The sequence below is a fragment of the Oxyura jamaicensis genome, chromosome 5 (assembly GCF_011077185.1).
Source record: "Oxyura jamaicensis isolate SHBP4307 breed ruddy duck chromosome 5, BPBGC_Ojam_1.0, whole genome shotgun sequence".
Lineage (NCBI taxonomy): Eukaryota > Metazoa > Chordata > Aves > Anseriformes > Anatidae > Oxyura > Oxyura jamaicensis.
Window position 1 is genome coordinate 25,258,161 of NC_048897.1, and position 20,976 is coordinate 25,279,136.

The 20,976-nt window shown below is 35.9% G+C and overlaps 1 protein-coding gene across 3 annotated transcripts in view; it reads left to right on the top strand.

Moving 5' to 3' along the window:
- Positions 1–20,976, top strand: part of BAZ1A (bromodomain adjacent to zinc finger domain 1A) — a 60,542-nt gene that overhangs the window by 18,491 nt on the left and 21,075 nt on the right. Inside the window, exons 4-16 of one of the 3 annotated variants that reach the window (XM_035327937.1) lie at positions 2,597–2,740; positions 6,521–6,622; positions 7,921–8,008; positions 8,726–8,860; positions 9,470–9,581; positions 12,092–12,258; positions 13,007–13,102; positions 14,877–15,015; positions 15,478–15,624; positions 18,506–18,601; positions 18,729–18,953; positions 19,577–19,742; positions 20,004–20,117. In XM_035327937.1, coding sequence (XP_035183828.1) covers positions 2,597–2,740; positions 6,521–6,622; positions 7,921–8,008; positions 8,726–8,860; positions 9,470–9,581; positions 12,092–12,258; positions 13,007–13,102; positions 14,877–15,015; positions 15,478–15,624; positions 18,506–18,601; positions 18,729–18,953; positions 19,577–19,742; positions 20,004–20,117 — 1,731 coding nt within the window. The remainder of the gene's footprint in view (positions 1–2,596; positions 2,741–6,520; positions 6,623–7,920; positions 8,009–8,725; positions 8,861–9,469; positions 9,582–12,091; positions 12,259–13,006; positions 13,103–14,876; positions 15,016–15,477; positions 15,625–18,505; positions 18,602–18,728; positions 18,954–19,576; positions 19,743–20,003; positions 20,118–20,976) is intronic. The other 2 variants (XM_035327938.1, XM_035327939.1) reach the window with 2 other exon arrangements.

Consider the following 20,976-nt stretch of genomic DNA (forward strand, 5'->3'; position numbering starts at 1 on the left):
AAGTCTTCATTCGTAGGTTGCTTCTTCAGTGCTGGAAGAAAGGTTGCATTGTTTTCTTTAATCTACTGTCTATCATCAGCCATTAAATTTCATTGGATTATGCTTTTACTGAGTTGGGTACTGTGTGTTTCATTTGATTCCTTTCCCCAAAGATTTTAGGTAATGATTTGAATGAAGGTTATAGAAGAACCAGTGTCACTTGCTTTCTGTGTTAGCTTATTCCATTAGTATTCTCCCTGCTTAATAATAACAATAAAAAGCAGCTGTTTGGGGGATTTTACTACTTACTGAATCAAGTATATAGAATGTATAATTTCTTTATTCAGAGAAGATGTGATACCCTGTAAATTACAGGGCTGTTTGATGGATAAACAGGTGAATTAAGTGTTGGTAAAATACTCTGTGACTAAATATTCAAATCTCCTTTGTCCAGGAGGATTGATTCGTGTATGTGTGTTTCAGACTCTTTGTCCTTTCATGGTACTGGGTAGTGTAGGTTGTGATTAAGCTTTCATGTGGCTGTTCTTACTGTGATTGCAAATTCAGTGTATATGCGCTCCCTCTAGTGGTGTTTAAATAGTAAACAATTTAGAAAAATGGGCAAGTGTAAGTAGCCTTAAATGTTGATGCTTTTGATTATTTTTCCATTAGAAAGTCATTAAGTGTTTTAAAATTGAACTGAACTCTCTAGGAAAAAATATTTCCTAATGTGGAAGAAATAATTTTACTAATAAGTGTCTTTTTAAGCTGGTAAATCTTTTTGTTTGTTTTTAAAAAACAGACAAACATTCTGCCATCCATTCAACTCCATAATACTCAAATACTCAGTATGAATTGGGGGGAGGGGACTGTCATATTCTAAATATTCGAAAAACAAGATACTGAGTTGAACAGGATATTTGATGTGATTGACTTTTCTTTTCGGAGTGAGGCAGTGTCTGATGCTGGGCCAGACCTTAAGCCCCCTTAGACCTGAACTTATGTTGTGGACAGCCACTAGGATCCGTCTCTGTTAAGTAGTCAGGTGCACTTGGTTCTTGGTTCTTTATGTCGAGCCTGTTTAGATTTGCACAGTTAATTAACTTGAGCTCTGCTCATCAGGAAAATGTGTCTTCCAGACCAAAACCAGCTAGCTTTGGAAATGGGGCCAGCTGCATTTAAATGGCAGAGTGCCTGGGGTTAATAAGTCTGATGGACTCAAGCTGACTCTACATGAAGACAACTCTGGTGTCCCCATGGATAATTAAACATTGTTATCCTTACTCTAGGAATACATAAGGATGTTAATAGATTTTATTGACTTGATTACATACCTTGTTGGAGCATCTTGGAGCTCTCCCTCTGTTGGATAGAAGTTTGGGGAGGACACCTTCAGGCACTAACTGTTTTACTGGTCCTTGCTAAATTCACAAGTGAATGTGACCTAGGGTACTTTAATGTTTTCAACTTTTCTCCCTCTGCCCATCTGTTTTTTCCTCTGTGTGCAGGTTTTTGGACAGTGCTATTCACTTTCAGAAAGAGGTGCTGGTTTGAAGAAATACTTCACATTTTTTCCTTTTTGCAAGTGGTTAGTTCAGTTTACATAGAAGAGCCCTTAGAATTTGTCTGTTGCAAACTTTTCTTTCTTTTAGTTTAGCTTTTTTTTTTTTTAAAAAAAAATTGAGGCATAATGCCAAGCTAATTCAAGTCCAGTGCTTCATGTATTCTGTCTTATTCATTTCAAGGGGTAGTGTTTGGTGCCTAGAAGAAGAGAATCATTGTTTTCTTCCTCCCCGACCCTTTGAGCTTTTAGTGGTAGTATATGACAGCATCCATTGACTGCAATGGTTAATTTTCATAAAACAGACAAGGCTTTAGGAGATTAAACTAAAAAATACGAACCACAGAGCTCCAGGAAGGGGTGAAAGTGGTTAAGAATCAGCTAGGGTAGTTACCCAGCATTAAGTCTCGATTAATTATACTTTTTGATATATAGTTAATTCTGTGTTTTTTTTTTTTTTATAACTAACATTCAGGATGGCAAAGGGATAGACTTGTTTTGTCAATTGTGTGCATGCCAGATGGAGCCCTAATATGTGTCAGCAGATAAATGGGCCATTATTAAGATTAGATGCATAATGATCATTTCAGCCTTGTTTATTTAGGTCATCAACAACGGTAGATCATGGTCTCTTACAAGTATAAACATTTTGGTATTTGAAGTCTTTTGCTTTTCTTTAATTGCTACAAAAATAAATATAAAAGACTTGGTGGTGTCTGGTTGTAAAGTAACACATTAACTTTTAATGTCTTTTTTCAAACTTTATTTAAGCTTCCTTTTCGTGCTAAGTTTACTCAATTCTGCCAATGACTTGAAATTTGTACTGGTTAGTGAAGGTGGCAGCTGTGTAAGCATACGAGTTTGTTTGTTTGTTAGATGGAACTCATGAAATGAATATTCTACCTAGTATTTCAGTGCAAGACACTTAAGCATTTATTCAGTGGTTAATACAATGTTCAGTTACAGGTGTAGTCTTAAAATAACAGATGCTATAATTTTCAACTTCGTCCATTAGTGAAAGATTTCAGCAGTACTAAATGTCTGCTTTTATTTCAGGTTGCAGTGCAAGATTTTGGAAGTCATTGCCCCAGCGCATCACAACGGCATGGCGAATGGCCATGTCAGCAGTGCTGACGGAGACACCATTGTCATCAGCGACAGTGATGATTCAGAAACGCACAATAGTTCTGCACAAAATGGGTAAATGATACTTTTACAGTAAAAAGCATGAGGGTTGGGTGGAAATAAGATTAAAGCAGATGTGGCAGGGTCTGATTGAAACAAATTGCTCCATTTGTATGGATCGTGAGTATTCAGCCAGCTTGCAAGTGACAAGCTGAACATTCACAGGTGCCTTACACTGTCATGCCAGTTACACCACGTATAATTGGCCAGGGAACTGTGTATTATGAGAAATTGAGCACCTACAGAATAATTGTTGTTAATCTGTTTGGAATGGCAGTGTTTGTGTTGAAAGGTGGTGGAAGAGCCATGTATGCCAGTCACTGGTCCTCTCTGTGGTACAGAACCTGTGCTGCTGTATTCTGGAAAATGCAGTTATATTCTGAAATTCTACAGTGTGGTACTATTTAGCGTGATGTATTACTTTATCTGTAAATATTCCATAATGAGACTCAAAGTTGAGATTACCATGGAAGGACGCAATTTTGTTATAGCTGTGAAAAGCATTTTCAAAGTCGTCATATGTTTGTCCAAAATATAAAAGTCTATAAAGCTTTCTGTGTGTGTGTGTGTGTGTAAATATTATATTATACCATTGTATTTCATTGATTTGATTATAATTTTAGGTGCAATGAAAAAGCATACATCTTGTGTCAAGGAATTGTACATATGCTGCAGTAGCTTAGTAATGTTGACTGAGAGTTTCTGGCCTATGATGGGAGTGTTAAAAGTGGAATATCCCTTTACTGACCAGTAACTGAGTTCATGTCCAGCTTATCATAGTATTATGAGAGGAAAGACTCCTGGGCTTTGCAAGCACAATTTTGATGAAAGAGGAGTGTTTGAAAGGGGCCCCAGTCTTGTATCTAGCAACACACAGGTTTCACCCCAACTGTTACAGACTTTGAGATACCACATGGATGCAGAAGTTAATCTGTTACTGATTGCTGCATTAAGACGTCCATGGACTGATATGCCTTGAATAACTAAGGTGCAACTCCTCACTTGGCTAAGAAAGTAGTGTGGGATAACTTTTTAATTTTTATTTTTTTTAATTCTCTCCTGTCATTTGAAGGCATTGTCCAAGTTGTTTATGAAGAGGTCCTACATCTTTGAGAAAATTAATGCATTTTCTCTTCCACAAGGCATATGACATTTGAAAGGAAGTTGTTGGAATATTGCAGGAGCACACAGAGCTGACTACAGGACTGATCACTTTATTGCTGTCACTTTAATGTGTGCAGAGCTGTTAGTAAGGCAGTCTTATGCTCTCAGACTTTGGTTTTCCCCACCTGATTACTTATTTTGGCAATGCAGAGAAAGGAGGGAAAAAAAATTCTCTTAGCAACAGAAGTTGTAAGAGTGTGTTTTTGAGGCATTGTTCTGTGCCATGCCTTCTAAAAAAATAAAAAGTATACTACAAGGTTTAAATGTAAGCCTCTTACAGCTTTAAAATGCCTACTGAAAAGTTTTGAGCTAGTATTTTAATAAATGCATTAGCATTCTGATTAGTTTCTGGGAATGTGCAACTTAAAAAATATTTGCCAAACCTGCAAAAGCTATCTGAAAGTCGAGCCTTGTTGTCAGATTTTGTGTATTAGCATCTCACCCTTACTGATGACATGGTTTAGCAGATCTAATCCTTGCGAGGCTGTATCTTGTTCTTTTGAGGGGAATCTTGAATGTGGAGAATATGGATGCTATTAGCCTTGGGACCAATGTCAGGTCCATGTACTCAAAACCATGGTTCAGCCTCCGTTTGCGGACAAATCCCCAGGTTTTGAGAGCCACCTTCCATGCAAAGCTGCAGCGCCTCCGAACAATGGTGCAGCAGATGCTGGGTGTATTTGGGAGGGGGGGAGGGGAGCACAGCACAGATTGATGGGCCATCTGCAAATATTTTTCCTAAAGAATCTGTAAGGCTAGAGAATCTTAACTGAAAATAGATGTCATTAGAGATCCCAACCTTTCTCTGACCCGACTCGTGTTTGCTTGGGGCAGAAATAGTCAAGTATTCAGGGGGAGAAAAGGGGGAATTTCCTGGTGTGGTTTTTTTTTTTTTTGTGTGTGTGTGTGTGTGTTCTGCAGTAAAAGCTTACGTTGTATTGGGAGAAAGAGGCCAGAACAGTCTCACTGTTGTACTTAGAAAAACAGGCTGCCTTGCACGGCCTGAGTTACAAAGCAAAAGGTAGCAGTCCTCTTGGCTCTTAAATGGTTGATGCTATAGTCTGGAATCCTCTGATACAAAGGAGAACAGCGGTGGTGATACAATAGCTGTGTTCATACCTCAAACTGCTAGACTTCTGTCACGGTGTGCTAATGGTAAGGCTGAGCTCTTGCTTTCCTGTCAGCAGCAGACAGGAGATTGAAGGGCTTGTGCTGGTGATTATATACAATATCAGCTGCACTTAATTCATGGCATTCCTTCTGGAAGGACTATGGGTAATGTGAACCACCAACATCAGAAATATTAGAAGAAAAAAACTGGCTTGCCCGTTAGGTTGTGGCAGTAAATTTGGTTGTTTATTTAATCTGAAGTGATTGTATCATCTTTACTTTAGGGAGTGGTTAATTGTTTTCCCAAATTTGGGAATGTAAACAGAGGTAACTGAGTTTTTTGAAAATAATGCTAGTGGAACCTCATCATTCTCATTTTTTTCTGTTACAATCTTCATCCTAGTTTTCTGCCCTTATTTGGGGAAAAAATAAGAAAATAATATGTTAAAAGGTATAGTCATAGCTTGTCAATAAAGCTATACAGTATCTTCAATAGCATTAATCTTGTTTCATCTTCAGTTCTTATTTTCTTTCTCTCTTCTGTTCTTTCATCCCAAATCTAATAATGGTGATGGTAGGTCTAAGTCTACTGCCTACTGTAAGGAAAAACTGAAGTACTGGCTCTAAGGCGGCTTAAAGCCTTCACCAAAATGTTCAAAGTGAGGATTTTGTTTCTAACTGCAGTTGCCTTTTCCCCAGAGTGGTATAACCAGCATGTTGCTATCAGTCTTCAAGTTCCTGTTTTTGCATGTTGAAGGTTTTGTCAGATTCCAGAAAATAGAGTTCCAAATAGAACAAACTGTGTCACGTAGCTGGCGTTCTCCAAGTGAGCTTTTTGTGTTACCAAATGCTCTTCTAGTCAAGGAGAAGACGAAACTCCCCTATCTTGTTTCCAAAAGGACAACAGTATTTTTTTAGATGGATTCCTGATCCTCTAACCCTTAGTATTTTGCCTGGCAACTTTTGTAGTTCCATGACTACTGCAGCATATATATAGGTAGCTCCAATGAGACTCAGGCTGGATATCGAGCTGGTCGTGCCCTGGACTGAATATGTTTTAGTCTGTCTCAGTAGTTTTGTGGTAATGGCTACCTTAAGGTTATGCTGACTGAATCTAACACAGCAGTCCAAGTGGTCACCATACCAAAGCAACTGAAGGATTGATAAGATTTGTGTCTGCCAGTGGTTCAAAGTAACCTCTGAGAAGTATGGAGAGATGGGTTTGACATTCTGAAGAACAAAATTGGTCATCCCAACAAATCCCAGTTTGTACAGTCCACAAAACTGCATTCTCTCTTTTCCTGTTCCTGACAGTTCTACTGACTTTGTTTTAAAACAAGTAGCAGAAAAGTTGGCAGGAGTGAGTAGGTCCAGCTTGGTACCAATGGACTGTGTTAAATCTGGTTGGGTATTCTGAAGTGGTCTGCTGTGTATGTATACAAATACATATAACATGTAGAATAAAAATGAGTGTTTTGTGATTGTAGCTAACTTACTTAACTTTTCTTTAACCTTTTTTAGGAAGAAGAAAGCCATAATTGATCCTTCTTTGTTCAAATACAAAGTCCAGCCTGTTAAAAAAGAACTGTATGAATCTGTCATTGTTAAAGCATCTCAGCTAAGGTAAAAACTAGTATATGAAAGTTAAAGTGGTTCTCTACAACAACTTTGTAAGTTGTGTCACTGAGAAGACATTTTTGATGTAGAATGACATTTTATGATAATATATTAGAACTATTAATTACAGACATTGCAACAAACTGCTTTGTTTCTTGAGATTTCTGTATTAAGGGTTCTAAGCTTTACCAGTTCTAATGCATAAACCAGTTATTTTCACATCTGTACTTTCACTGGCATATGGATGAGACCTGCTATTGCTAATAATACCTGTCCCTACTGCTGTGACTGAAGTAGGTGAAAAAAGTTTGAGAATTCTATTGTGTAACATTTATTAAATATTGGCATTGTGAAATCTTTTTGTGTTATAGTGATACTGGTTTGAAGTGTTGAAGTAGACATTATCAATGAGTGTTTTACTATTATAAAATAGAAAGCTGCAAAGACTTCCTTTTAAAAATAACTTTTGTTTGAACTTGGTTGAAAACAAAAGTGTTATGTTTTGTAAGAGTAGATTGTGCATTAAAACTTTATAATCTGGATGCTCTGAAAAAAACATCAGGGCTTTCAAGTAATTATGTTCCAGCATGAATCAGGATTATTTCTTTCATAAATTATTCCTGTGTCATGAGCAAGTCACTTGATGTAATTAGTCCTTGTTCAGGTAATCATCTATATTCTTCCATGCGCTTAAGCACTTGCTGAACTTTATGGTACTTCCAAACCACTTCCAGGTTTCTATAAACTCAGCAACTCCTGGTTGGTTTTCTCTTTTCTATGAAGTAGTACAGATTCCCTGAAATTCCAGGAAGCATTTAGAGTGCCCACTCACCCTGTAGAGAGGAGGTATACAGCTTGACCAAACTTCATCTTTCACATTTGCTAGCTTGAAACTTTCATGCCTTACCTTGTCATTTGTGAATTGTGAATACTGCATTTGTGCCCTTTTTTTCTTAATGTTTGTTTTGTACTCTCATCTAAAGCAATGGGATTTTCCTTTTATTTTGATATTATAAATGCCACTGATTGCATGGAATGTTTGTGGAGGATCTAGTGAGGTTGAATAGGCTGTGGAGGTGTGTGTATGTGTGAGATAGAGGACATACTAGGATTTTCAAAACAGAAATTATGGATGCATATTTCTGCTTAAATATGCATAAATAGTAAGGATGTAGCTTATAATTAAGAAAATGGCAAAAAAGCTTAATCATGTGATCAGTTACATGAGCTCTTGCACATGTTGTCAGCTTCATTTAAACAACGATTACATTGTTAGCTGATATTACCTCTATTTCCTAAAACAGCCGGAGGAAACATCTCTTTTCTCGTGATAGACTTAAACTTTTTCTGAAACAACACTGTGAACCACATGATGGAGTCATTAAAACTAAGGTAAATAAGATGGAATAACTTATGTGATAGAATAGTGACCTCAATCAACCTTTTGTCCTTTCTTGCACTTCTCTACTTGTTACTCAGTTTTTAAACTCCATTTGCATTTAGCTTATTCTGAGTATAATATATTGTTAGTATTTTTCCAAAATGAAGAACACTGTATTTTTTTCTAGAAATGGGTTTTTGTTAACATTTGCTTGTAAACAACATGGTAGTTTCCTGTACACCAGGCAGAAGTTAGTTCTCTAAGATCTTCATTAATTACCAGTTTAGAGAAGATCCTGAATAAAAATGGCAGCTCTTACCTACATTAAAAAAGATGTATTTTTTTTTTACTTAGTCTGTTTACATTCATCAAAGTCTGTAGCTAGTATTTCTAAGTCATGTAGAACTAACCATTTCAGTTTTGATACAGTAAGCTAATATATTCTGTTGTGATGCTTTTAGCTGTGGAAATATTTTACCGTACACTGAGCCAAATCTCAAATTAAGCCAAATTCTGTTTTTCAAATGTGTACTTGTTACTTATTATCCTGTTGATGTATTAACTCTACATTTATACTATTGCAGAGTTTTATTTCTTATACTAAGGTAGCCACTTGTGAATCTAGTTACTTTTATGGTCCTTTTGAATGAATGATTCATTAGTTAACTTACACGTATGAAAATGAAACAATCTCACAGTGAGTATCTGTTTTCATCTATCTTACTAAGGCAACATCAATTGCAAAATACAATCTAGCCGAACAACATTTCTCCTACTTCTTTCCTGATGATCCACCCACATTTATCTTCAGTCCTGCAAGCAGACGGCGAGGAAGACCTCCAAAGAGGGCATCCATTACTCATGTAAGTAATGACAAAATTTTAAACTTCAGATCAAGACAAATCAGTGTGGACTTCAGTTCTTCCATTTTCTTTGTGAACTTTCAGAACAGTTGGAATTCAAGATCGACACTTTTTTTTCTTTGAGGATAAATTGGGAAATATTGCATAATTGTTACTGAAGTAGCTTGCTTTGTATTTAACCTTGTGAGAGAGATCAAACTTTGTCTTTATTTTCTCATTCTTGTCATTCTTACTTCTGCAATCCCACCAAGAAATTAGCTTTTCAGTGTGTTGTGAAGGCATATGGAGTACCTGTCCTGTCTGGAAATGATTAATAAATAATCTGCTAAAAAACAGAGTTCATACCCTCAGATAAAATTTTGTTAGTTTCCTGTAATTAAACACATGAAAGCTTAATGCACTAATTTTTTTATGTAAAAAGAAAGATGGATGAAAGTTATTTTCTTTTTCCATTACAAGACAGGATCTCTGAATAGTCAATGTATTTGAGAAACAGTTACAGTTTTGGTTTAGAGAGTAGATGGAAAAAATGGGAATATTTGTTGCAGGTCATTTCACTGTAGATGCTATGTTCTTTCTTCCCGCTCCCTCCTCCCAACCCTCTATCAGGAGGACAACATTCCAGCTAAAGCAGTTAAACAAAATACCCAAGGAAACAAAAATAAAGTAACAAAGGAAAAGACGAGATTCCAAAGGCAAAAAGAAGATATGCAAGCCATGGGTAAGTTGAGGTTTAGTCTTGTGACTTGTAGAACCTGTTCTTGGAGGTCTGAGAGATGGCCATAATTAAAGTATTTTTGAATTGCACCTTTCAAGGGGAGAAAGTAATAAGAATGTACTGCCACAGTTGTATTGCAAGGGGTACCTCAGTGGTTAGAATCATTTCCTGATTCTATTTATTTCACTAAACTGTGGAAGGGGGATGAGGCTTGCAGTCCAGCTATGTTGGTCTCTATCTTAGAGAAGTAAGGAGCAAAGTAAAGTTTTGCAGAAGTTTATACATATCTTCAGAGTCCAAATTTTACCTGCTGAATGTGTATCAAAGCACAGGCTTTTAACGCAAGCTGATATGTGAGTTGAGGAAGATCTGTAAATAGGAAAACTACCAACATTTTTCTAATTAAAAGAGCACAAAACACTTTAGAAGTATTTCTTGGCTTAATTTTGATGTGTTTCTGGTCTATTTAAACTTGGTTTCAAATGCAGTAGGAGGACCCACATACCTATTGTGGGGGTTTAACTAGGTAAACTGGCACATCTTCTTGTAGAGACATGGTAAAGAACATCTCCTTGCCCAAACAAAGAAATGGTCTTTTGAAGAGGTCCTTCATGAGGCTTTCATCTTTGGACATAGTCCAGTGAACTTGCGGTTTCTGTCTTTTATTTCCATTGCCATACAATGTTTTAATATGGAAGGGACCTTGGGAAATTATGTAGTCCAGTATTTGCTTTTAAGTGGACTAACTGTGAAGCTGCATGTGGCTGATCAGGACCTTCTGAGGAGATGAGGATGCTAGGTTTTAAGGGGCTCTGCAATCTTCTGTCCACATCTTTGCACAACTGGCATTTATTTCTTATGTGCTGAAACTGACCGCATGGAATAGGGTAATAATGGACCACCATCAAAGCTGCTTCCTTTCTTGAGTGGCACTCACTACAGCTTCTGGAAGGCTAGTTCAGATGTTCTTTGACTTAATTTTACCTTTGTTATCTGATTGCACAGTAGAACCCAAAGCTCTTAGAACATATGGTTTCAAACAATGAAAGAGCAACCAGTCTTGTAATACGTTGCCTGACATGGAGATCCAAGTGTATTCTTAATGTCTTCTGCCACCTGGCTAAAAAAAAGCCCTTGTAGCAGGTTGATATTCAGACTTGGTAAAAAAAAAAAAAAAAAAAGCTTTCTGATCTTTGTTGGGGACACAAAATAATGAAGGAATCAAATGGAAAAAAAAAAAAACCTTAAATACATGTTGTCACACTTGTGTGTGTTCATTTTCAGCCTACTGTTGTCCCATGACTCTAAAATATTTTTTAAGAACTGCATCTTTTCTTGTTGAAACAAGTATGACACTATACCAGTTTCTTGAAAAATTATCCTATTTGTAAAATAAGCTTAAACATATACTTTCAAATGCACTGTTAATGAAACTGAATATTAAGCTAAATTTTTTTTACCTGTAAATAATACTTAATTGGAATGGTAATTAGTAAGATTCATGAAGTCTCTTAAAAAGAGCTGCTTATAGCACTTCACTAATGTGAAAAGGTGTAGCAAAATACCGAGCACCTTGGAAGATCAACCTTCTTGTTATGTAGAAGAACATGGGGAATGAGCATCATTGCTTTTATTTTCTGGGTGAGAGTCACTACTGTAATATCCCACACCTTGCTGTAAAAACAATCTAGCCTATTTTCAGAATTTCACAGGAAAACTGAATTGGAAACTCTTCTGGTGTTACATGCTTTGCATTAAAGTAAGGATCTTTTTCTCATTTTCTTCACTTGTGATTCTAGCTTTCTAGCTTATTCAATTAAAATGGTAAGCCTGCTGATACCTTTTTACTTGTTAGCCTGTGTGGCAGTTCACAGATATTGTCTGTCCACAGAAAGTGGAATTATGTGTCCTGCTGTTTTCCTGCAGACAGCTGCAAGAAAATCTGGATCTCCTCAGGCAATGACATTTATTAACAACTAAAGTTTAGCTTAGGCTGTGTAACAGAAGTAAAACTTGCACAAAAAAACACTCAGGTACTAACTAGATTTGAAATGTATTGACTTTTCAGTAATAATTATATTAAATATTTTAAAACAACTTTAAAGGGTTTTATTATCACAAGTATTTCATGGTTATGTGTCATTCCTACTTATGACATGGTTTTATTAAGCAGACATTATTAAATATAATGCTGTAATTATACCCAGTTGGAATCTGTTGTCATCTTTGTTTTGTAGAAAAAAATAAGCAATAAACATCTGCATACTCATTAAGAACAGAGAATGTTGACTTTATTACAGTGATGACAACCTTGTAAAACATGTATAATACTTAAGCACTAAAATTCTGATTCTCTAAAGAACTTTCAAGTGATTGAATTTCTGGTTGCAAAGAAACAATTCAGTCTTCAAAACAATATCTTTTTCATATGGTAGTTATAAAAAGATCAGTCTATTTAAGCACAGCTAAATAAAATGAATACTTTGTAAATAACTTTTTTCTTTTCTGCATAGCTTTTGAAAAAGCTAGATTAAAACGAGAGAAGGCAAATGCTATAGAAGCCAGGAGAAGAGAGAGAGAAGATAAGGAGAAAAAGAGAGAGGAATTAAAGAAGATTGTGGAAGAAGAAAGGATGAAGAAGAAAGAAGAGAAAGAGAGACTCAAAATCGAAAAGGAAAAAGTAATACATTTGCAGTATATGTTTCATATAGGAACAGCATAATGGCTTTCTAACTTGTTTCTTAGTTGCTCTCTGCTTCTAGTTATTTTCCATGAACTGTTTTTGAGTTCCTAGAAATGTAGCTTTAGAATAGGTATTTGTAAGACATACTAGGGAACTGCAATTCTAGATAAACTTTTTGTGAACTAATGTTACAAACTAGAGAAAGTTACTTTGTACATACTTCAGAAATATTTTGATTTTTTTTCAATTTTGCATGATAGTGTTTGATCTTATAGTTGTCTTCAGTTTAGAGTCACCGTGCTGTGTCAGATTCACAGCATATTAGATGTGGATTTCTGTGTGGTTTCTCTTTGGATTGGAATTGCTAAATAAGTGTCTGTCACTTTGAATGTAAATAAATTGTTTATGCCACTATATTCTGCCACAGCCACATCAGTATATATTTTGATGGCCTTTTTTTGGCAACCTTTGTGAATACTTTTATTTTAGATGTTTTTTTTTCCTTCAGTTCACCTTCTTTTAATATCAAACAAATGAAAGTCTAATCTAACAAAGCATTACTGAAGTTCACTTTAAAACATTTTGCTAATAACATCTTATACAAAATAAGTGATAAGATTATTTCGTTCTAATGAAACACTCTTTGATTTTATTTTTCAGTGTGATTGAAACAGTAAATGACATAGTTTTAGAAATCGTAGTGGGGCAATCCAATTGTATCTTCAATACAATTCTTTCTTTTCAGGAAAGAGAAAAGCTGCGTGAAGAAAAAAGAAGATACGTGGAATACCTTAAACAGTGGAGTAAGCCTAGAGAGGATATGGAGTGTGATGATCTTAAGGTATGATTGAATTTGGAATACTTCAAACTTGTACTTCTTAGGGTCTCTAAGCCAGATTATTTTATACAGAGGTAGGTGTGTGTCAGCTGTGGTCATATGTTTCCCAATGGTGATGCTACAAGGATAGTGTGTATCTGCACTTTCACACTCCAGAAAAACTTAATAGGCTCTTCTTAGTCTTACTGTGGAACAGATATATTTCTAAGATTTTTTTTGTTTAAATTTATGCAACATGAGTTCACCTAGAGTAAGCCTGAGTTATTTACAAGATTTATGTAATGAAGAAGCCACATTTTTGGATGGAAAAGACAAAGGATGTTAGTTCATTACCACCTGTAGTGCACTCTTGATTTAAACTCTAGAGAGGTGCTTTTTTAATGAATCTTTCTGGATAATACTGGAAACCTATACAAAGTAAAAAGAATTTACCTCCCAAAGGTAATGTTCTAAACAAGAGTAATGTGGTTCTACGTAACAGGAGATTGTCTGCTATTATACATCTACGTAACACTTAGTATGATAAATTCTGGCAGGAGATAGCAAAAGGAGGCAAAATTGTCAAAAGCACAAGGATGAGTTTGAGATACGTAGGGAAAGACGATAGAAGCAAAGAGGACAAGTAATAGTAGAGTAGTAGTAAATTAATTGAAATGATAGCATATGTTGGGAAGAATATATGAATATATTAAACATATTCAATATGTTTGCAGTTTGAGCTGTAATAGGCCTTTGAAGAGGAGTGAAAACTTAGCTAGTGTATAGAAAAGAAGAAACTGAAAAAAAAAAGTGAAGGGGTTTGTCATAATGAGAGGAAGCTGTGCAAAACAGTGCTGCTGTTTGAAGTGAAAACTGAGAAGAATGTAAAGATCAGCCTGGCTGAGGAAGCAATAAGACAGTTCTATCCACAGACTGCTTCTCAAAAAATACCTTTCTCAGGTGATAGATGAAATGCTTTGTGTGTTCTTCTGAAAGCGTAATACCAAGTATTCTTCTCATTCATATTTGTGAACTACCACTTCTGTGGAAAGAAGCCATGCTTTCTGGAAATAGTTTGACTCCGTCTAGTGAGAACCATTATGTGAAGACAAACCTTGAAAAGTTGCATCAAGATAGTAACTTGAAGGTCAAAGAGTTAGACACTGTCTGTGAGTTCTTGGTAGTGTCTGTTAAGCAGTCCTGTTACATGGTTTTATCAACTCCCTTTGAAATGCCTTCAGGTGTAACTGCCTTACCAACGCAAAAAGACAAATACCAGAACTTGCAGTCATTGGGCATGACCTTGTGTATCCTAGTGTTATATGGGTGTGTTTTATATGTATGTGTTGGGTTTTTGTTAGCTTGTCTTTGCAAGCAGTGATGAGTAGCTTTTTCAGAATGTTTATTTTTGCTTGTCTGGACAATTCCATAAAACTTTAAAGTCAAACTCTTATGGAATATTACAAGTTTAAATGAAGTATCTCTACACACACTGTTCTTAACTTGTGGGTTTGAGATCCTTTAAACAACGACAAAAAATTACTTGTTTGTGAAGTTAAATAACTTACGTATTTACAAAAGGCTTATGTCCAAGTTGCATGCTGTTTTGTTTTTTTGTTGCAAATGTTACACGTGTTACCATGGTAATAGGTTGTCTTGCAGAACTATTTCCAGTAAAATATAAGCAAACAAAAAAAGTCTAACAGATAGATTCCTTAGAATCACAAACTGTTTTTAATCACCCTGTGTATTCTGCAGGAACCAGATAAAATATTAAGTTGTTCCCTTTGGATTGCAGGAACTTCCTGTTCCGATGCCAGTGAAGACAAGACTTCCTCCTGAGATCTTTGGTGATGCTCTGATGGTTTTGGAGTTTTTATATGCTTTTGGTGAACTTTTTGATCTTCAAGATGAATTTCCTGAAGGAGTGACTTTAGGCAAGTTATTACTTATGTGGCCAAGTGCCACAATTCTGTGGTGTCCTTTCTCCTACTGACCATTTTAGGTGCACCCTTATACCACTGCTACAAAGCTGTCCATGCAGCTTTAATAAAGCAGAGCTTACACATGCATATCAATCAATTTTTCTCCTCACAGTCAATTTCTGCAGTGTTTATAAAAAAAGAAAAAAAAGAAAATTAATTTCAATTAAAAGCTGTTAATCTGCTCATTATAAATGTCTCCTGGTACTTTATTCTTGCAGTTCTATATTAAGAAAACAACCTTGTTTGGTTAGCACTTTTTCTGACAGCATCGCCTTAGGAATATTTTCAGTAAATTATAGAAAAGTAACTTGATTGTCATACCTGAAGGAAAAATAAAAAATGTTTACATTCTTCAGTACATAACTGTTTTCCAACTTTGTCGCAAAAGTGACGCTTCTTAAACTTTATTCACAGAAGTTTTAGAGGAAGCTCTTGTAGGAAATGACACTGAAGGCCCACTATGTGAATTGCTGTTTTTCTTCCTGACTGCCATCTTTCAGGCAATGGCCGAAGAGGAGGAAGAAGTGGCCAAAGATCAAATAGCTGATGCTGAGACCAAAGGTCAGATCCTTAATTTTACTGCTGAAAAAATGAAACTTCACTTGAATTAACTTTAAACTGCATGATTTGTGTCATTTCCTTGTTTAACCTCATCTTATTATGCATGGATATTGTATATAAATGGTCTTGTTTTTTCACTTATGTGAAACTGAAGATTTGAACTGGGCATGGAGGGTGGGGGCTGGGGAAAATACAGAAAAAGCAAGCTCATTATTACTTCAGTTGTATCCAGTAAAGCATAATAAGCATTTAACAGCACTGCTTACGCTTTGGAGGTGAAGGAAACTAGTGTTCACCTTTGTCCTCCCGCTGTTCCTCCTTCAGCACTGCTAGATCTTTCTCCTGAGGGTCAGGAAAAAGAGTAATTTTCCTAAATCTTTTCAAAGGTCTTTAACTTAGGAAAAAAATGTTTGGATCTCATTAGTTGTGCTGGGAAGTTCTTAATGTATAATGGAGATTTCAATATCCATCATCCTTCAAGACATACAAGTTACAGTGATGAAATACTTACTGGGTTTGTAGATTTCCAGTGTCACTCTGTCTTTAGACTTCACGGTAAGGCTGAAAGTTGCACATGTTTTTACAGGCATTCATTATACTATAAACATTATCAGAAGGAAGCACAGAATTTATTTCAAATTTATGTAGTAAACAACATTTTACGTCTGCATCCTTAATAAGCTGTTTCTGTCTTGTGTTGGGGCAGGTCAGTGATTCAGCCAGTAGCCTGTGAATGCTCTAAGGTTTGTTCTGCAGAGCGTTGTACTCTATTGATGCTCCCCAGGGTGCTTTCCTAGGGTTTGTCAATAACACAGACTTAGTCTTCTGATTATGCCATTGCAAGGTGCTTCTCCCTTGCTTGTTTTTGTTCAGCTATTTAAAGCCTTGCTGTGGATCAGGGAACTGATCCTAACTATTGTTATGCTCATCCTATCTATCAAACATATCAAAGGTGACAGTCTATCAAACAATGTGGTGTTAAGATTGAGGAGGTAGAAGGAAGCACCAGAATGGGAGCCTGGAAAATATTCAATATGTTACTGCTGCATGTACCTTCTGTGTTTTGAAACTGAGGCCTCAGACTTCTAATTCTTTTGCTTCATGCAGTGCTTGGTGGAATGGGACGACAGCTTTTGCCATGCTGCTGCTGTCCAGTAGGTCTTGTGTTTATGGACTGTTAAACTTGGTGTATAGTTTAAAAAAAAAAAAAAAGCTCTGATCGATCCTTCCCGCTAGTCTTATGTCCTTAGAGTTAGGTGGGAATATAAGAACATTTCCTGTTTGATTTGATGATTCCTTTAATTCCTCCCTTGAAAACTGTGTAATACTTTTGTACTTAAGTCCAATCTATAAAATATCTTTATGTGAGACATGGCTGCTACATTCAGAAAGAGATACTGCTCTTGTTAACTGGGTAAAGTTACAGATTAAATGCAGAGTTAAGAAATTTGCACTATAACTGCTAAATTCAATAGTAATTATATAAATTTATCTCTTAAGTACGGGGAGCACAACTTGGGCAATATAAGCAAAGATTTGATTGAGGTAATTGTAGAATAGTTGATTAAATTCCATATTGTTCACAGGAATGAGTAGAAGAAAATCCAGTGTAACTCTTGTTTAATTTTAGTACATGGGGCTGGCAATTGCAAAAACATGCAGCGTCATTTCTAGTTTGGCAGAGTTGTGGGCAGAGCGCTCTATTATCTTCTACTTTCACTTTAAACCTTTGTACTTTCATTTTTTGTAATTCTCGTTTAGAACCTTCTTTCCTGCAAAAGAAAAAGATGTTTTCGCCTCTGTAGTTCTGGCTAACCAAACTGTTAGTAGTCAGCCTGAATGTGTGCTCACTTAAATTCTGTGCAGGCAGCACTTCTGTGACAGAAAATATCATGGACACAGGGTTTTGATGTATAGTACTTTCTCAAACAGTGTTTTACAAGATGGGTCAGATGGAAGGGAGAAATGGAGAGATTAATTTTGTGATGTCTTGGTAACAGGTTTCAAACAACATTAATTATCTATCATTCAAGACTCAGTTGTGGACTTGCATTTTATGTAGTCTTAGTTTGGATTTGTGGCACTTTGTTCAATTGGTGACTTAGGTCCGAATTATTAGGCAGTTACTGAATAAAGTGAAATTGTTGAAACAGCATATAATGCTGAAAACAAATCTGCCATCCCTCTGGAGAAATACATGTAAGTGCTAAGGACATTTCTGTCTAAAAGGAATTTTGCTGTTTCTGCTTTCTAGTCCCCCTGCTTTCCTTGTCAGTTTGCTAATATCTGGTGGTACTTATTAACTGCAGCTGCTTCTTTTGGCAAAATATTGTTTATTTTTAAAGTCTTGGTAATCATATTTGTGTGGAACAGTGAGGTTATCTCTAAGTTGCATATTAAAAATATACCGTGAATAGTGATAACCAGCATCAAAATGTCTAATTGGCTTGGATGGTCTTTCCTAAAATTTAAGTGATAAGAAGTAACAGTTCCTTTGAAGGAACAAAATGGAGATGTGTTTGCATTTGGATTTTTTTTTTGCTTTCAAGTGTGTTTCCTGCTTCATTTCTTCACTGCCTTTTGTATTGCCGTTGTGCATGTCTTGTGCATTGTGGTTGCTTTAGCAGCTTACATACATACTACTGGGAGAATAGTGTGTAGCATGTGGTGCATGTCTGTAGTTACTAGTTGGGTTTTAGTTGCATTTAAAGTTATGTTACTTCTAATTTGGATGTTGAATTGATTTTTGAATATATTCATGCTTTTGTAAATATCGGGCCTCCCTTCGCTTTGTCTGCAACTTTAAAAAATGGCTTGCTTTCCTCCCTTCCACAGTACAAGTTTTAACTTGCACTAGAATAAAGTGTTTATTTCCTTAAAGATTTAACAGAGGCTTTGGATGAAGATGCAGACCCCACAAAATCTGCACTGTCTGCAGTTGCAACTTTGGCAGCTGCATGGCCCCAGTTACATCAGGGTATGTGTGGGTTTCACTTCTTGTTTTGTTACTGTTCTTGTTTTACTCTGTATTTTAAAGCATGTTTTTATTGTTATATATATTTAAATGTCTATATAAAATAACTGTTCATTCTTCTCAACTATAGGCTGCAATTTGAAAAACTTGGATCTTGATAGCTGCACTCTTTCTGAGATTCTCAGACTTCACATTCTAGCATCAGGTGCCGATGTAACATCAGCCAATGCAAAATACCGCTACCAGAAACGAGGAGGGTTTGATGCTACTGATGATGCTTGTATGGAGCTGCGATTAAGTAATCCTGGTCTCCTGAAGAAACTTTCAAGTACCTCAGTGTATGACTTGTTGCCAGGTAATGAAAGACAATAAACATTAGGGATGATTAGACTGCTTGTCAAGTGATCAGTTTTTGTAACTTCAGATCAACAATGGTCAAAGTTAACTAAGTGATAGAATATTTTAGGTCTGAAGGGATCTATGGGGGTCATGTAGGTCTCACCAGATCAGCGATTGCATAGATAGCATCTCATGATGTCTGAGAACCTTTTTATAATCCTATAAAAAAGAGCTGCTTATGAGAGATAAAACTAACCGATGTGATAGAAGCATCTGAGTGTTTGATTCAATCCCGTTTTTTGTTGTCTTTCTATTTTGGGTTTTGTTTATTTGGGAATGGAGAAAAATTATCTACTGTTCCTTTTATCTCTAGTTTGAAAGTGATACTGCATTTTAGTTCTCTTCCATGCTGTAGGAGTTGATAAAATAAAAGACTTACATTTCTGAGCAAAGAAGATATTTTTGCCATTTCAAGAAAAGCCTCTTTGCAAGTGCAGCTATTATACTACTAGAGTTTGACTTCTGACTACTCACTTTTTTGAGGGAGTGTTTTTATATACTTCTGTCCAAAGCGTATAGGAGTACGGATTATTTATCAGTTTCATAATGAAATGTAAACATTGGTCTGAATTTTATTAGGAGAAAAGATGAAGATCCTTCACGCACTCTGTGGGAAACTTCTGACTCTCGTCTCCACTCGAGATTTCATTGAGGATTCTGTTGATGTATTACGACAGGCAAAACAGGAGTTCAGAGAATTAAAGGCAGAACAGCATCGCAAAGAACGAGAGGCAGCAGCAGCAAGGTAAACCTGGGATACAGGAAGCTAAGCTTTGTTGACACAAATTAGTCTAATCTTCAGTTGCAAAAGGCATATTAAAAAACTATTAGTGTTAGTATTTTATACTTGTTTCTTGAGACCCTAGAGAGCAGTGAAACTTCATTGTGCTTAGGATTGTGCTCTTCCACTTTACTGTTATATTTATATGATATTGTAAAGGAAAAAGATGTAGCCAGATCAGATACTACATTAATTGCAACTGATTTTCTGTTTTTATACTATTAGGATACGTAAGAGGAAAGAAGAAAGGTTAAAAGAACAAGAGTTAAAAATGAAAGAGAAACAAGAAAAGCTGAAGGAAGAAGAGCAAAAAAATCCTGCCACAGAAGTATCTGTTGGGTATGATAACGTGGTATTACTGTGATACATAATGATATAGCACTCTTCAGTTACATGGCCAGATCTTGCCTATGTAGTTTTATTGACTTGTTTATGTATACAGGTATATATTCATTAAAGTATATAGCCCTTTGTGTTTTTTTCTTCCTAGTGTTTTAGAATTAGTTTATGTAAGCAATTTTATTTTTAAAATTAATTTCTATTATAACTTTGAAAGCTTGACAGCTTTACCTACTGATAAAAGTAACTTGCAAAATCTAATCTGTATTTTTTACACTACTTGTCTTGCTTCATACCTATGAGTATCCTCCTAAGAGACCCATTCTAGTTTTTTAATTTGAAGAATTGGTCTGATCTGAATTAAATACTGACCTTGCATAACAGTTTACAAACCAAATTTAGTAGCATTTTTAAAAAAAAAAAAATGCTGTGCTATCCCAGGTGACTTCCATAAAACCAAAGTTTTTGTTCTGTTATTAAAACTGTATGATTTTAGGAGGTAAGATTCATGTATACAACTGTTTGGATTCCAGGGAAAAAAGTGTTTACATAACACTGTATCCCTACCTGCTTGAGGAAGGTAGTTAGCTAAATAAATCTGCTTGCAAGAGGTGAGCATGGGCCAAAGACAGATCTGTACTATGATTCTATAATTGGTGTGTGTGTTTGTGCAAAATGTTACCCTGTAATGGTTGCATGTAATTTGTTGGTTTTGGATTATATTTGTTGGATTAGGGAGAAAAAACATTCATTTTTGACAAGGATAAGTACTTCTGAGAGGAAAATACTGTTTGTGTTGAAGATGCCATGTTATATCATGTATTCTTTTCATTCCATTCAGCTTTTAATACGTGGTTGC